This window comes from Candoia aspera, chromosome 14 (genome assembly GCF_035149785.1).
Source record: "Candoia aspera isolate rCanAsp1 chromosome 14, rCanAsp1.hap2, whole genome shotgun sequence".
Lineage (NCBI taxonomy): Eukaryota > Metazoa > Chordata > Lepidosauria > Squamata > Boidae > Candoia > Candoia aspera.
This window is the reverse complement of record NC_086166.1, coordinates 4798446-4813284: the sequence shown is the minus strand read 5'-3', so window position 1 is coordinate 4813284 and position 14839 is coordinate 4798446. Positions and strand designations below refer to the sequence as shown.

General features: G+C 44.9%; 1 protein-coding gene across 1 annotated transcript; it reads left to right on the top strand.

Moving 5' to 3' along the window:
• The first annotated feature begins 716 nt into the window (after nt 1–716).
• LOC134505264 (ATP-sensitive inward rectifier potassium channel 12) lies at nt 717–3467 on the top strand. The gene has a single exon (XM_063314897.1). The coding sequence runs from the start codon at nt 846–848 to the stop codon at nt 2151–2153; it is 1308 nt and encodes a 435-aa protein (XP_063170967.1). The 5' UTR covers nt 717–845; the 3' UTR covers nt 2154–3467.
• The last annotated feature ends 11372 nt before the right edge of the window (nt 3468–14839 follow it).

The window sequence follows — 14839 nt, the reverse complement described above, 5'->3', positions numbered from 1 at the left end:
ACTGCCAGACTTCAGTTTCTCTTCACTTATTCACACTGAGAGGCTCCATCAGTTGAAGGATCAACAATCCTCCATCCTGTCCGTCATTTAATATTGAGCTTGTATGTGCCACAAACTGGCTGTGTTAACACGCCATGCTTTCTAATCAGTTATAAGAGTTGGTCTACATTATCCACATCTCCAACATCTCCAGTTCTGGCTGATTTTGTGTCTGGAAGTTGGGGAGGTAAGGTATACAGGTAGTCCTTGTTTAGCGACCACAATTGGGACCTGCAATTTGATCGTTAACTGAAGCGGTGGCTAAGTGAAACCACAACGGTGCTTATGATCTGACTTCAGCTTTCCTTTGCTTTACAGACTTGCAAAGGTCATAAATGCAAGGATTGGTCGCAAAGTGGCTTTTTCATCACAGTTGTAACTTGACCAGTCACTAAATGAGGCAGTCTCTAAACGAGGACTACCAGTATCAGGGAAAATACATAGGGAGGGAAAAGAAAATGTGGAATTATTTCCTGAACAAAAAAGAGCGAATCTTCCCAACTTTTGTGAACGAAGACACAGCCGTGGTTACATGTGTGTTAAGGTATACTTTTGTATTAGTGGGATCACTGTTTTCTTAACATGCCCTACAAACAAGTTCCTAAGAATAGCAAGACTATCCAAAGCTTCTCTGTGAGATAATTCATATGTCTTTTTGTTGTTGTTGTTGCAGACTCTACCTGGATCTATCTGCCTGTTTATGCTTAAACCTGTGGATCTCCTCCCTTTTCCCTAGAAGTAGTATTTGGAGGAAGGCAAAGTGAGATCCTCAAAGACATCCAGAGTTACAACAGGCCAACTCAGGGATGAGTACAGGCAGAGTCAACCCTTACAGCATTGTGTCTTCTGAGGAAGACGGGTTGATCTTGACCACCATGCCTGGAGTGAATGGTTTTGGCAACGGTAAGATCCACACTCGGAGGAAATGCCGGAATCGATTTGTTAAGAAGAACGGCCAATGCAATGTCGAATTTACCAACATGGATGATAAACCTCAGAGATATATAGCTGACATGTTCACCACATGTGTGGACATCCGCTGGAGATACATGTTGCTGCTCTTCTCCCTTGCTTTCCTAGTCTCCTGGTTATTGTTTGGCCTCATCTTTTGGCTGATTGCACTTGTCCATGGCGACATCGAGAAGCCAACTAAAGATGAGTCCTTCACCCCTTGCCTCCTCCAGGTGAATGGCTTTGTGGCTGCTTTCCTCTTCTCCATTGAGACTCAAACGACAATAGGATATGGTTTCCGTTGCGTGACGGAGGAGTGCCCTCTGGCTGTTTTCATGGTGGTCCTCCAGTCTATTGTAGGGTGCATCATCGACTCTTTCATGATTGGTGCCATCATGGCTAAAATGGCAAGGCCAAAGAAGAGAGCTGAAACGTTGCTCTTCAGTCATCACGCGGTGGTGGCCATGAGGGACGGCAAGCTTTGCCTGATGTGGAGAGTGGGCAATCTCCGCAAGAGTCACATTGTTGAGGCTCATGTCAGAGCTCAGCTCCTCAAGCCCAGGATCACTGAGGAGGGGGAGTACATCCCCCTTGACCAAATTGACATAGATGTTGGGTTTGACAAAGGCTTGGACCGTATTTTTTTGGTGTCCCCATTGACGATCCTTCACGAGATCAATGAGGAGAGCCCGCTCTTCGGGATTAGTCGGCAAGATTTAGAAATGGATGATTTTGAGATTGTGGTTATCCTTGAGGGCATGGTGGAGGCCACTGCCATGACCACGCAAGCTCGGAGTTCGTACTTATCCAGTGAGATCCTCTGGGGCCACCGCTTTGAACCTGTCCTCTTTGAGGAGAAAAATCAATACAAGGTGGACTATTCGCACTTCCATAAAACCTATGAGGTCCCATCAACGCCCTGCTGCAGTGCCAAGGACTTGGTGGAAAACAAATTCCTCCTTCCGAGCACCAATTCATTTTGCTATGAGAACGAGCTTGCCTTTATGAGCCGTGATGATGAGGAGGAGGAGGAGGAGGAGGAGGAAGATGAAGATGGTAGAGGTTTGGACAATCCATGCTCAGGTGACCAGCCTGAATTTGATAGGCTGCCAGCTACTGTACCCCTTGATCAAAGGTCCTATCGGAGAGAATCCGAAATATGACTCAGGGGCCTCCTAAATGTTTTGCAAGTTCCTTTGATCTCTCCTAACCTTCTCAAAAATTTATGCAGAACAATGCAAGTGCCATAGGAATGCCTGAGAATTAGTGTGGTTTGTTGGATGTTGCTTTTTGTTGTCTTTAAGAAAACAATTAAGTGCAATAATCACTGAATGGCCCCAGGCCTCAGGGTGTGGTAGACCTCCAGGGTTAGAACGACCTGCAGAGCAGGTCCAAAATGGTGGCACCATGGGTTTTGCAGCAAAAACACACAAAACCAAACACATACACACTTCTGAGTTTTATGCCTTGTGCAGGAATGACAATGCATGCAGAGTGAGAGTATGGAATCTCTCCTTCCATTTGTTGAAAATTAATTTTTAAGAATAGTATATTAGAGTGGATCAAAAGAAGAAAATATCAGGAAACAAAACAATGTGTGTTTTTCTCAAATTTACATACTGCCAAGAGAGGGGATTCTTCTGCACTAAGTCAAGATGGACATCCCTTTTCTGATTTTACTATGCTGTCATGGGGATGGTAAGAGGTATGAAGAACAACCAGATAAGAAAGGGTCAAATGGCGGAACTCCAGGGCTGGTTCTACCATTAGGTGAAATGAGGAAGCCATCATGGGCAATTGAGCAAGATGGCCTCCATGGGCAGACTTATGGACCACAGGGAGACCTTGGGGCGTCAGAAAGCTTAGGCAAGCTAGCCTGCTTTCCTTGTAGGTGATTCTCATGGGCCATTCAACAAGTCATAGATAGGACAGACTTCCTCAAGTCCAGTTCAATGCCTGGCGACCATATGGATGCATCCATGGGAATTTTTTTGGCAATCATACAGAAGTGATTTAGCATTGCCTTCTTCTGGAGAGCTTTTAAAAGGGTTTTGAGCCTTCAGCCTGGGATTTCCTGGTTGTCCCTTATCTAAGTACTAACCAGATCTGGATTTATTTAGCTTTTACTGTCTCAGTCCATTTCAGCTGCCAGTTACATCTCTGACTGCTTTGAGCTCCTGGAGGTACACCCACAGATTTCAGCCGTGGGGTGGGGTGTGTGGAAAGTTCTGCCTTGAGTACCATAATATCATCCGTTGATGATGGCCCTCACCCATCGCAACATCCTTCCTCAGAGACGGATGTTCTGATTTTAAAAACAGCAGATGCCCAAGAGAAATGAACTCAGCTGATTTCCCTCTGACTATTTGGACCAGAAGACTTTCTTTAAGCAAGAGAATGCTTAACTGTTCCATTTGTAAGGGTTGTATGATCTTTGCACCACAAGCCATGCATCTACACCCTCCCTCCCCACCTTACATACACCCAGCTGAGTCTGTCCCTTCTTCTTCACCCCAGCTACTTCCGACCACCCCTCTATTCTAGTCCCCAGCCTTAATCAGCATCACGTGTCCATCCATCTGGATGGCAGCATGGGCCAAACTGAGCAGCAGATCACGTCAGCAATAAATGTGAAAGATGTTACGTTGGCCATCAGTTTCCGAGTACCCACCATTAGCTGTTACTGTAAAAGCCAAACATTAAAAAAAAGGAAAACCAAGTCTCTCAACGGCTGAATTTGCCCTCCAGCAAACTGCCAGGAGCTGAAGGACATAATGTGTTCAGTGACAGCTTGCAAAAGAGCGAGCATTTGAAGAAACTGTCTAAAATTAGAAGCCATTACTTTGGAGACTTAAGGGAGCCAACCAACGTTGCCAACTGATCAGACAGCAGATGCTGATCTGCCTTGCTTCTGTGCCTTTAAGAGTAACTCAGTCTGCAAACCTCAGTGTTTGGGAAGGCTGTGCTGCAAAAGAACCTGCAAACCAAGTTAGTGTTGCAGGCACAAAGCTTGCAAATCATCTTCTATCTTGGCAAGCACGATATTGTGCTTACACATTGCATTAAGCTGTGGTTTGCCTAACCATGCTTTCCTAAACCATGCTTAAGCAGCCACTGCTGGCTAAACCTCTTCAGAATCCAGTGCAGCCACATTGAGCTGGGTTCATACAACATGTTAAATTATAAATCCTTGTTTACAAAGCATCATAGTGGGGGGGGGAGGGGGAGAAAAAGCTGTGTTATGGGCACCATCATTAAGGCCAAGCTATGCTTCGATGAAATGGCTGGAGAACATCTTCTACCCCTGGATTTTCATCCTCCAACTTCCAACTTTAAAATGTGGATTTAAGGCTGCCATTGGCATCCCACCCTTTTCAGTTATGTCCAAAGCTGCAGACACCTTGAAAATACATCAGTTTCAACCTCTCCTGCAGGGTCATAGGCAGGGAGGACACAGGGTAAGGCAGCTGAGGAGCAGAGCACAGTTTCTAGGCAAGAATGCTATGGATCCCATCCTTAAGTCAAGAGCCAAAAATACAACCTAAGGTCTAAAATGAGTGGGTTGGAGGTATGGTCAAAGTGCAGTTGATGGTTGAAAAGTCTAGTTAGACCAGTGTTTCTTAATTTTCTTTTTCTCTCAGGACCTCTTCCCACTTTTAAAAATTAGGGAGGACCCCAAAAGAGTTTTTGTTTCTATGGGTTATATTGATCAATGTTTACCGTATTAAAAATGAAAATGGAGACCTTCGCTGCCACTACCGCTTCTCACAATTGTTGGGTGGGATTTTAATATTGTATTCTTTTTCAACCTAGGCTGGCAAATAATTTTGATTACGTGGATCCCTGAGAGGGTCTTGGGGGACCCCCAGGGGGCTTCAGACCACACTTTGAGAAACACTGAGGTAGACTAATCAAGGTTAAAAATCCTGGGTACAAAGTACAAGGATGTTTCTAAACTTCGGGGCCATTAAAACTCCTTTCGGACTTAAACAGTGTTATTATTTATGATTTATTATTATTTCTACATGATCCTGATGTCCAGGGTGGCTATTTCTCCCAGAGACCTGACCATAGCTGGGCAGTTGTATGCTTTTCAGCCCATCATTCCTAGACATTGTGAGATTAAAGGCTATGCAGTCAGAGCAGGATTAGCAACTGGAGCTTCTACAGCTTTTAAACAAAGAAAATTTGTTTAAATTTTAATTAAAATTTATTTGATCTCCTCTAGTTTGTAATCCCCAGTTTGTCTCCTCAGACACAACTTGGACCAGACTCAAGGCTAGTTGAATCTTTGGAGACAGGTTGTGTCAATGCATAGGTCCACTGAGTACCCTATGGGCCAAAAGATATAAGAATATAAATCGTTACATTAAAAATTAAATTAAATTAAATTATTAAATTAATTAAATTAAAGCAAAGCCCTGGGGAAATATACTACAAACTCACTCTGGTGTTCTACAAGTTTCATGGTTGTTGATGCCAAATTTCAGGCCTGAGTTCATGTGTAGTAGTAGATTAGTAGAGACAAAATAATATGAATTTTCTGTTCAGGCCTTTTTAAGATTCCAAACGATTTGTTCCTACTCCCAACTTCCTTTGGATCGCATCCTATGCAAAGGCAATTTCTCTTGCTTTCTTTGTCCATAGAAGTCAATGGTCCAATCAAAGGGACTGTGTGGGAAACCTCGGAATATTGACTCTGTTGTATTTGAATTGAGTCATTTACCGGCCCTAAATGAAAAAGAATCAATCCATTTGATTCTTTGAAAGACTGAACCATGTATGGGTCAGGTCCTTTTAACTTATATATATTTCTATCCCCCAATGAAATGGGTCCCCCAGTGGATGTTTGAGTTAGATCTTGGGAATGAGATTAAACTATGGTTGTAAAACCATTTCCCATGATTTATTATGGAGAGGTCACCACCATTCAACTCATTTCTATAGCCCCCCTAGGCTCAGCCCAGTTTTGTGGCAGCACCTAGCCAACATTGGCCAATCTATCAAAAAGCTCAGCTGGGTTACCACTGATTAGTTCATGGATGGGAGCCAACCAGGAAGCCCCAGAGCTGTAGGCTAGACGGGGAAGTTGAAAAAAATCCTGGCCAAAGGTGATGACTAACCACTTCCGTGGTGTTGCCAAGAAGATGGCATAGATGAGTCCTCCTCATCACCAGGAGTCAAGCTCAGTTCCCTGAAGATTTTTTGTTTTCTCTCTCTCTCCTGATGTACTGGTATCCTGTTTCTACAACCAACCCAGTACGCACTGCCTTCCTCCACCTGTTTGTTAGGGTTGTGAGCTAAAACATCTGAAGGACACTGGAATTAAAGAACAGAAGGTGGTTTAGAAATGCATACAGATGGGATCCCACAATCAACCCGTTCCCACCTGCCATGCTGCACACATGCCTTTATATTCAGGTTCCAGTCAATGTCTGTTGACCCAATGTGCTGCTCTGGAACCCTTCAAAACAGGGTAGAATTAGAACTGTTTATTGAGGATGGTTTTCTTCCAGGAGGTTCGTTGTGTGTTTTGCTGTTCTTTTTCTAAATAAATTCTTACTGCTGATTGAGGAGGGTGGATGGATGGGGTGATGTTCTGGACATGAATTTCTAAATGTATAGCATCGTAAATATTTGTAAAGGAGGAAAAGAATCTTGAAGTAAAGCATTTGCTTTTTAAATTATGTTATAGAATTGTACAGTCCGGTCCCAGAGACTAAAATATTATATATATATATATATATATATGTATCTATGTATTTTTTAAATTATTGCATAGAGCCACTTGAAAAAAAAATGTAGGTATGCAATGCAAACTTAGCAAATAACTCCAACTCCTCCTCCTCGATCTGCTCCTTAATCTTCCCCCGATTCACATTAAGCTACGGAGAATAATGTTACATAAAATGTATAGCTCTAGAAACTGAATGTGCTGTTATATAATGTATAAAAATTATATGTGTATATATTTATATATATATATATATATATATATATTTTCACCTACCCCTGAGTGATTTAGTGGATCGTTCTTTCCAAGGTCATTGACAAGCTAGCTAGGAATAACCTTGCCTGTTTTGTTACAAGCCATGGACAAAAGCTGAAGCTGACCCATATTTCTCCCATTCATGCTCTTGTATATATAATAGCCCAATATTCTAAAACCAAAGAAATGGGTCTTTCAGATAAGGGCTAGGAAAAAATCAGCAACCCTAAGATTAGGCAGGAAGTCAGAGAACCACGATCCATGTGAAGGGCATGCTCCCCATCTTGGCAAACTTTTTCAGATCCAAGTTGACAGTGCTAAAAAGTAGTTTTGTTTGATGTGTTTCAACATGGTTGGCAGGGCTGTGATACACCAGACAACCCTCTTTTTGAAGGTAGCTCCTCTCTGAAGAGATAGCTGAGGACAGCCCTCTGTTTGAAGGACATGAACATGAACAACCCACAATGATGTTGATTTAGAAATCATGATTGTACTTGAAATAAACATCCAATACAACTCACACCACTGGGGAAGACTGTGATTGGCTCAGCTTGTTGCCCCAGAAATGCTAGGTAGGATGGCCAAATACTAGCTTTGAGGCCCATATTCCTCTCCCTTTATCTGACTCTTTGTCTTGAAACCTAACTTGAACAGGACAGTATTGCAAAGAGAAGATTGTTCCCTATCAAGTCCACCATAAACAAGTCTGATGCCACCTAGAGACCAAACAATGTAATGGCATTATCCACCCCAGTGTTTACAGCCCTTAGCATTCTCAGCCAATTGCTGGCACCTTCCTTCAGTGAATTAACACTTAGCCATGAGGACATTTCTGCCAAGATGTTAGCTGACTATGCTTATTTCTTGAGCCATGGGGGGTGGGGGGCGCACGGGGCAGGGGTTTGATATTAAAAAGTGGGTTGGCATCAGGTCACAAGCGTGTACCAAGATTTCCTGTTTTTCTCCAGGAATTTTGGAACAATTAAAAAAACACATTATATTTAGGGTTTATGCTACAGTTTGGAGGTGTTTCCCACCTTTTAAAGCTGGAACTTCTCCAGCCGATTCTAGCTGTGGTGACCAGACCAGAAGGGCTGCAAAAAAGAGATCTGCAGGCTCCATGAAGCTTCTGGCTGCCTCTTCAAGGTTGAAAACCTCTTCCAGACATGCTGCCACCCTAATCTTGGTTTTGAGCTGTTTTTTCAACAAATCAAACAAAGCACCCCATCAAAAATAAAAGATATTCATAAATGTGTAGATCGATCACTCGAGCCTTCAGAGGATGCCACCTGAAGCTGTGCGAAGTGGATCATTTTGGATTGAAAAAACAAAACAGTTGCAAATGCCGATTTAGCCCCAAGAGCTCAGCCAAGTAAATATCCCTGAGGACATCAAAACTCAGATAGATTGCCAGCAAGTGCGCATGGCTGCTGTCTGAAACTGGAGTGGTTAACATGATACTTCTTGGTCCTGCTCCAGGCTGAACGGAAAGCTCAGCTGCTGCATTAATGGCGGGGGGGGGGGAACACAACCCCCTCCCCTTTTGTGGCATCTTTGATCTTCTACTTGCCTGCTGTGTATCTTAACCTTTGGAGAATCTCTGCCTGCTCGACCTTCAAACCTTTTGTAAGCAAGGAATCCAGCACTGGGTTTTCTATCTTTAATAAGGCAGAACAAAGCCATTGCTTTCGACGTGCCTGCTTAAAAAAAAAAAAAGAAAGAAAAGACGGGCACTTTTGTTTGCCTGCTGTTTCTGCCATCCCCACACCACCTCTGTGCCTATTTCACTTGAGCCCAAAGGCCAGACAGAATTCTTTTCTCCTTTATTCTCTGAAGATTTGAAAAAGAGATGCAGAGGTTCGGGGAAGTAATTGGTTGTGTAAAAAGAAAAGGCCACCACATTCTTCCAGACCCAGCTGAACAAATGCATTCAGCTACCGATGCAGATCACTGCTTTTATATCAAGGGCATATCCTCTGGATGAGTGAGTCAACTGTTTTCTCTTTGGGGGGCAATATCCTATGTGACCATCTTGCCATATAAAGCAGAGGACACCACCTGGGCCCCCCCAGGAGCCTCTCCAGATGTTGGGAATCCCCCAGAGACCTCCAGAAGTTATTAATTTATCATGTGTAATGTGACAGACAGGAACATTCTTAAATGCACGACCGAGAGTATTCATAATAACCAACCCTAGATTTCAGTTCATCTGGGTGGGATCAGCCTGAGCCCTTGATGTGGGTCTTCCCACAGTTTTGGAGAGGGTGGTCCCAGCCAGCCAGCCAAAGGTGAAGTATGGGCTGGCAAGGTTGCTCAGTCGTGGTTGAAGAGATGGGAGGCTGGTAGATCCAGATGGCAATGGCCTTTCAGAATTCTCCATCTCCTTTGTGGTAGGGCAATGGGACGGATGCTGTCTCTCAACTTTTGGTGGAATTCTCCAACGGCTTCTCAGTCGAAGGACTTGCCATAGGGGTAGCACGAACATCACTACTGGAAAACCAAAACCAAAAACCCTTAGGAGAAATTCCACCAGCGAGGCAGCCAATGGCTAGGGAGTTTTCACACAAGACCTTCACATACACCTCTTGATCACTATTCACTACAGGTAGTCCTCTCTTAACAACCATTCGTTTAGTGATGGTTCGAACTTACGCGGTGTTGAAAAACCAACTTACGACTGGTCCTCACACTTACAACTGTTACATTTTCCCTGTGGTCACGTCATCACCATTTTCGACCTTCACGGACAGCTTTTGGCAAGCAAAATCAATGGGGAACTGCGTGATTCACTTAATGACCACATGGTTTGCTTAATGACTGTGCTGATTCACTTAACATCTGCCACAAAAAAGGTCATAAAATTGGGTCAGATTCCTTTAATGGCTGCTTCTGTTAACAACTGAAATTCTGGTCCAAATTGTGGTCATTAAGCAAGGACTACCTGTACGTAGAAGAGGAAGAGGAACTGAGGAGCCTTATGATGAAGGTGAAAGAAGGAAGTGCAAAAGTGGGCTTGCAGCTAAACCTCAAAAAAACCAAGATTATGGCAACCAGCTTGATTGATAACTGGCAAATAGAGGGAGAAAATGTAGAAGCAGTGAAAGACTTTGTATTTCTAGGTGCGAAGATTACTGCAGATGCTGACTGCAGTCAGGAAATCAGAAGACGCTTAATCCTTGGGAGAAGAGCAATGACAAATCTCAATAAAATATTTAAGAGCAGAGACATCACACTGACAACAAAGGTCCGCATAGTTAAAGCAATGGTGCTCCCCGTAGTAACATATGGCTGTGAGAGCTGGACCATAAGGAAGGCTGAGCGAAGGAAGATCGATGCTTTTGAACTGTGGTGTTGGAGGAAAATTCTGAGAGTGCCTTGGACTGCAGGAAGATCAAACCAGTCCATCCTCCAGGAAACAAAGCTAGACTGCTCACTGGAGGGAATGATATTAAAGGCAAAACTGAAGTACTTTGGCCACATAATGAGAAGACAGGACACCCTGGAGAAGATGCTGATGCTAGGGAGAGTGGAAGGCAAAAGGAAGAGGGGCCGACCGAGGGCAAGGTGGATGGATGACATTCTAGAGGGGACGGACTCATCCCTGGGGGAGCTGGGGGTGTTGACGACCGACAGGAAGCTCTGGCGTGGGCTGGTCCATGAAGTCACAAAGAGTCGGAAGCGACTGAACGAATAAACAACAAAAACACCTGTACGTAAGCAAAAACAGCCCATTCCATTGATGAATTCCACTCATCTGCTGGAGGGAAAAATTGTGAAAGCTGATTATCTGTCAAAGTGAATGAAAATCAGTATGGGGTGTGAAGGGAGGCAGAATTTTCCTCTCTGGCACCAAAAGCAAGAAATGTAGAGGATTTCCAAACGCCAGTGTGTGAACAAGCACCAGGAGATTGCAAAGGGGAAAGCAATGGGTTCTGGGCAATGCCGTCCATTTAGGGATGGAGAAAGGAAGGTCAACGAGTGTAATGATTGCCTAAACCCAAATACTCAGTCTCACAAGCTCGGGCTTAAAGATAACTGATTTATTAAAGGAATAGTATGCAAATACAGAGAAAGCTGAGAATGAGCAAAAGCGCGCCAAATACAAACTTAAAAGCCTTGCTTGTGGGCAGGTCCCGCCCCGTCGCCCGTCAGGACGTTCCCCCTCCCAGGTGCTGAATGCCGTTAGACGCGCCTGGGAAAGTAACCTTGAACAGGAGCGCAAACCCAAACATGCATTCCAAGCCCTCAAAACAAGGGAGGGCAACAGAATGGAAAAACTCCGGGTGAAGGGATACGGAACAGAGAATGACATGTGAAACGTTACAATGTTAACCAAACATTAGAATGAGAACATGACATATTGCCCCCCCAAAAGAAATCAGGGAGCCGGTTTGTCAGGATAAGCAGAGTGAAATTGGGCTACAAGACGAGGAGAATGCACGTCAGGAGCAGCAACCCATTCAGGATGAGGGAAATGTTTCCAGCGGACGAGGTATTGTAGAGTAGAGCGCTGGCGCCTGGAATCGAGAATAGACGCCACCTCGAAGTGCTGCTGGTTGTCTATCATGAGGGGAGGTGGAGGAGTGGGTTGCGGATGCCAACGGTCCGATGACAGGCAGGGTTTGAGTAAGCTACAATGGAAAACAGGATGTAAACGTTTAAGGTTGTGAGGTAAATCAAGTTTAAACGTAACAGGGTTGAGCTGAGCAACAATAGGAAAAGGACCGACAAATTTAGGACCAAGTTTTTTGGAGGGTTGTGGGGACTTGATAAATTTAGTTGATAAGTAGACTTTATCCCCGACTGCAAAGGATGGTTCTGGGGAACGCTTTGCATCAGCATGGCGTTTATAGGTAGCTTGGGCATGGTGGAGAGCGAGTAGAATATTAGACCATGAGTCTTTCAGAGAGTCTGCCCAGCCAGCTAGGGTGGCTGGGAGTGGTTGAGGATGAGGGAGTTCAGGAATAGGAACAAATTCACGTCCAAAAACTGTTTTAAAGGGAACTTGACCAGTGGTTTGATGAATGGAATTGTTGTAAGCGACCTCAGCAAATGGGAGTAGATCGACCCAGTTGTCCTGCTGGTAGTTAACAAAAGCTCTGAGGTATTGTTCTAATGTAGAATTAACCGCCTCTGTAGATCCGTCCGTTTCCGGATGCCAAGCAGTAGAAAGTGATTGTTTCGTACCCAAGAGTTTCAAAAATGCCCGCCAAAATTGTGACGTAAATTGTGTGCCTCTGTCACTCACCAAACGGGCGGGGATACCGTGGAGGCGGTACACGTGGATGAGGAAGAGGCGTGCCAGCTGTTGTGCGGTGGGGATAGAAGCGCATGGAATAAAGTGGGCTTGTTTGGAGAAAAAGTCTTTGACGACCCAAATGACAGTTTTTCGTTGACTAGGGGGTAGATCAACGATAAAATCCATGGAGATATCTTGCCAAGGGACAGACGGAGTGGCCACGGGTTGAAGGAGACCCTGGGGCTTGCCCGGTTTGCGCTTTATCGCCGCACATACAGGGCACGCAGTGACATATTCCTTTAAGTCTTTGAGTAAAGTGGGCCACCAGAATTGGCGGCGCACGAGATGCAACGTTTTCACGTAGCCGAAATGCCCCGCTAGTTTGTCATCGTGGCAGCGCTGGAGTATGGTCTTTCGCATTGCTTCGGGTACATAGAGACGATCGTTGCGCCAGGCAAGATCATCGGTGAAAGTTAACATGTGTTTGTTGGCTTGTAACCAAGTATCTGTTTTAAGGTGGGAGAGCAACTGTTGTTGCAAATCGGAGGGAATTGACAAGGGAGGCGAGCCGCTGGAAGGCTGAGCGGCGGGAGGCGGAGTCGATTGTGCTCGGGTCTGGCTGCGAGTCACCGCTGCCAGACTTAATTGTTTGTCGGTCCAGACGGTGCCTTGGACCGTTGGCCCTGGGCCAGCATCTTGGGGTCTGCGCGAGAGTGCATCAGCCAAAAAGTTTTTCTTGCCTGGTATAAATTTTAGAGTAAAGTCAAAGCGGCTGAAGAACTCAGCCCAGCGCAGCTGTTTGGGACTGAGTTTTCGGCTGGTGCTTAGAGCTTCCAGGTTTTTATGGTCAGTCCAGACCTCAAAAGGGTTGGAAGTACCTTCCAATAGGTGTCGCCATGTCTCTAAAGCCGTTTTTACAGCAAAAGCCTCCTTTTCCCAAACGTGCCATCGTCTCTCTGTTTCAGTGAATTTGCGAGAGAGGTAGGCACAGGGTTTTAAAGCGCCAGATTGGTCAGATTGTAACAAAATTGCGCCTATGGAAAAATCAGAAGCATCGACTTGTACCACGAAGGGTTTAGAAGGGTTTGGATGCTGTAAAATTGGTTCTGTGGTAAAAAGTTGTTTGAGCGTTTCGAACGCTTGCTGACAGGTTGGAGTCCATTTAAGGAGCGCGCCTGGGTTCTTCGAACGTCGCGTATCCCCCTGTCCTTTGGTTTTTAACAGTTCCGTAAGGGGGAGGGCGATTTCTGCAAAATTTTGGGCGAATGCCCGATAGAAATTAGAGAATCCAAGGAAACTTTGTAATTGTCTCCTGGTACGGGGAGGCTCCCATGCCACAATAGCTTCTACTTTTGCAGGGTCCATTTCAATGCCCTGAGCTGAAATTCGGTAACCTAGGTAATCAATTTGCGACTGATGAAACGCACATTTTGACAGTTTTGCGTACAATTCTGCTTTTTGCAATTTAGCCAATACTTGACGCACCAAGTGGATATGTTCTGACATGGTTTCAGTATAAATCAATACATCATCCAAATATACCAGTACCCCCTTAAATAGGTGGTCATGCAAGACCTCATTGATTAACTGCATAAAAACCCCGGGTGCCCCAGATAAACCAAAAGGTAAGACTTTATATTGGAAAGCCCCAAGAGGACAGTTAAATGCTGTTTTCCACTCATCCCCTTTCCTTATGCGAATGCGAAAATAAGCTTCTCTCAAATCCAGTTTTGAGAAGATTTTGCCTCTGGCCAGATGTGATAACATATCTTTGATCAGGGGCAAAGGATATTTATTTAATATTGAGACCGCATTGAGCCCGCGGAAATCGGTACAAAGTCTTAATGACCCATCCTTTTTTGGCCGAAATAGGACAGGAGCTCCTACCGGGGAATTTGCCGGCTCAATGAAACCCCTAGCGAGGTTTTTGTCAATGAACTCCCTTAGCGTGGTAAGCTCTTTGGGAGACATGGGGTATATTTTTGGGTGAGGCAATTTTACATTTGGTAAAAACTCAATGGCACAGTCCGTTTTTCGGTGGGGTGGCAAGCGATCCGCTTCTTTTTCCCCAAATACTTCAGCAAAATCCTGATACTGATTGGGTAGTCCTTCAAGAGGGTGAAGCGTTTGCACAGTAGTATACGCTACCCCTCCACCCTCCATGTCCTCCAGTAGGTCCTTTTCGGGTACTTTGTAAAATCCATCTGCAAACGTTACAGTTCTATGGAGCCAGTTGATAAAAGGGTTTTGTTGCACAAACCAAGGCATCCCCAAGATTACCAGAGGACCCCCCACTGGAGCTACCACAAATGGCAGCTTTTCCTGATGGGAACCCATCTGCAAGGCGACCAGTCCCGTGGAAAGATTGACTGCTTTCCCTCCCGCCATAGTTCCATCCAATTGGGTGAAAATCATGGGTCTTGGCAAAGGGAACGTGGGCAGTTCCAGAGCCGCTACGACATCAGGGTGCATTAGGGAACGGGAGCAACCCGAGTCTAGCATGGCCCACACTTCCACAGTTTTGGTTTTTGAGCTCAGTTTAACTTTAACAGTCAGTGTGGGGAAGTTTCCACTCACCGAATCATGGTTACGCCCGGTTTCTTCCACCTGCCCTAGGGCGC

Excerpts from the sequence above, each read along its gene's own strand:
- LOC134505264 (XM_063314897.1), top strand. The coding sequence starts at position 846 with ATGAGTACAGGCAGAGTCAACCCTTACAGCATTGTGTCTTCTGAGGAA.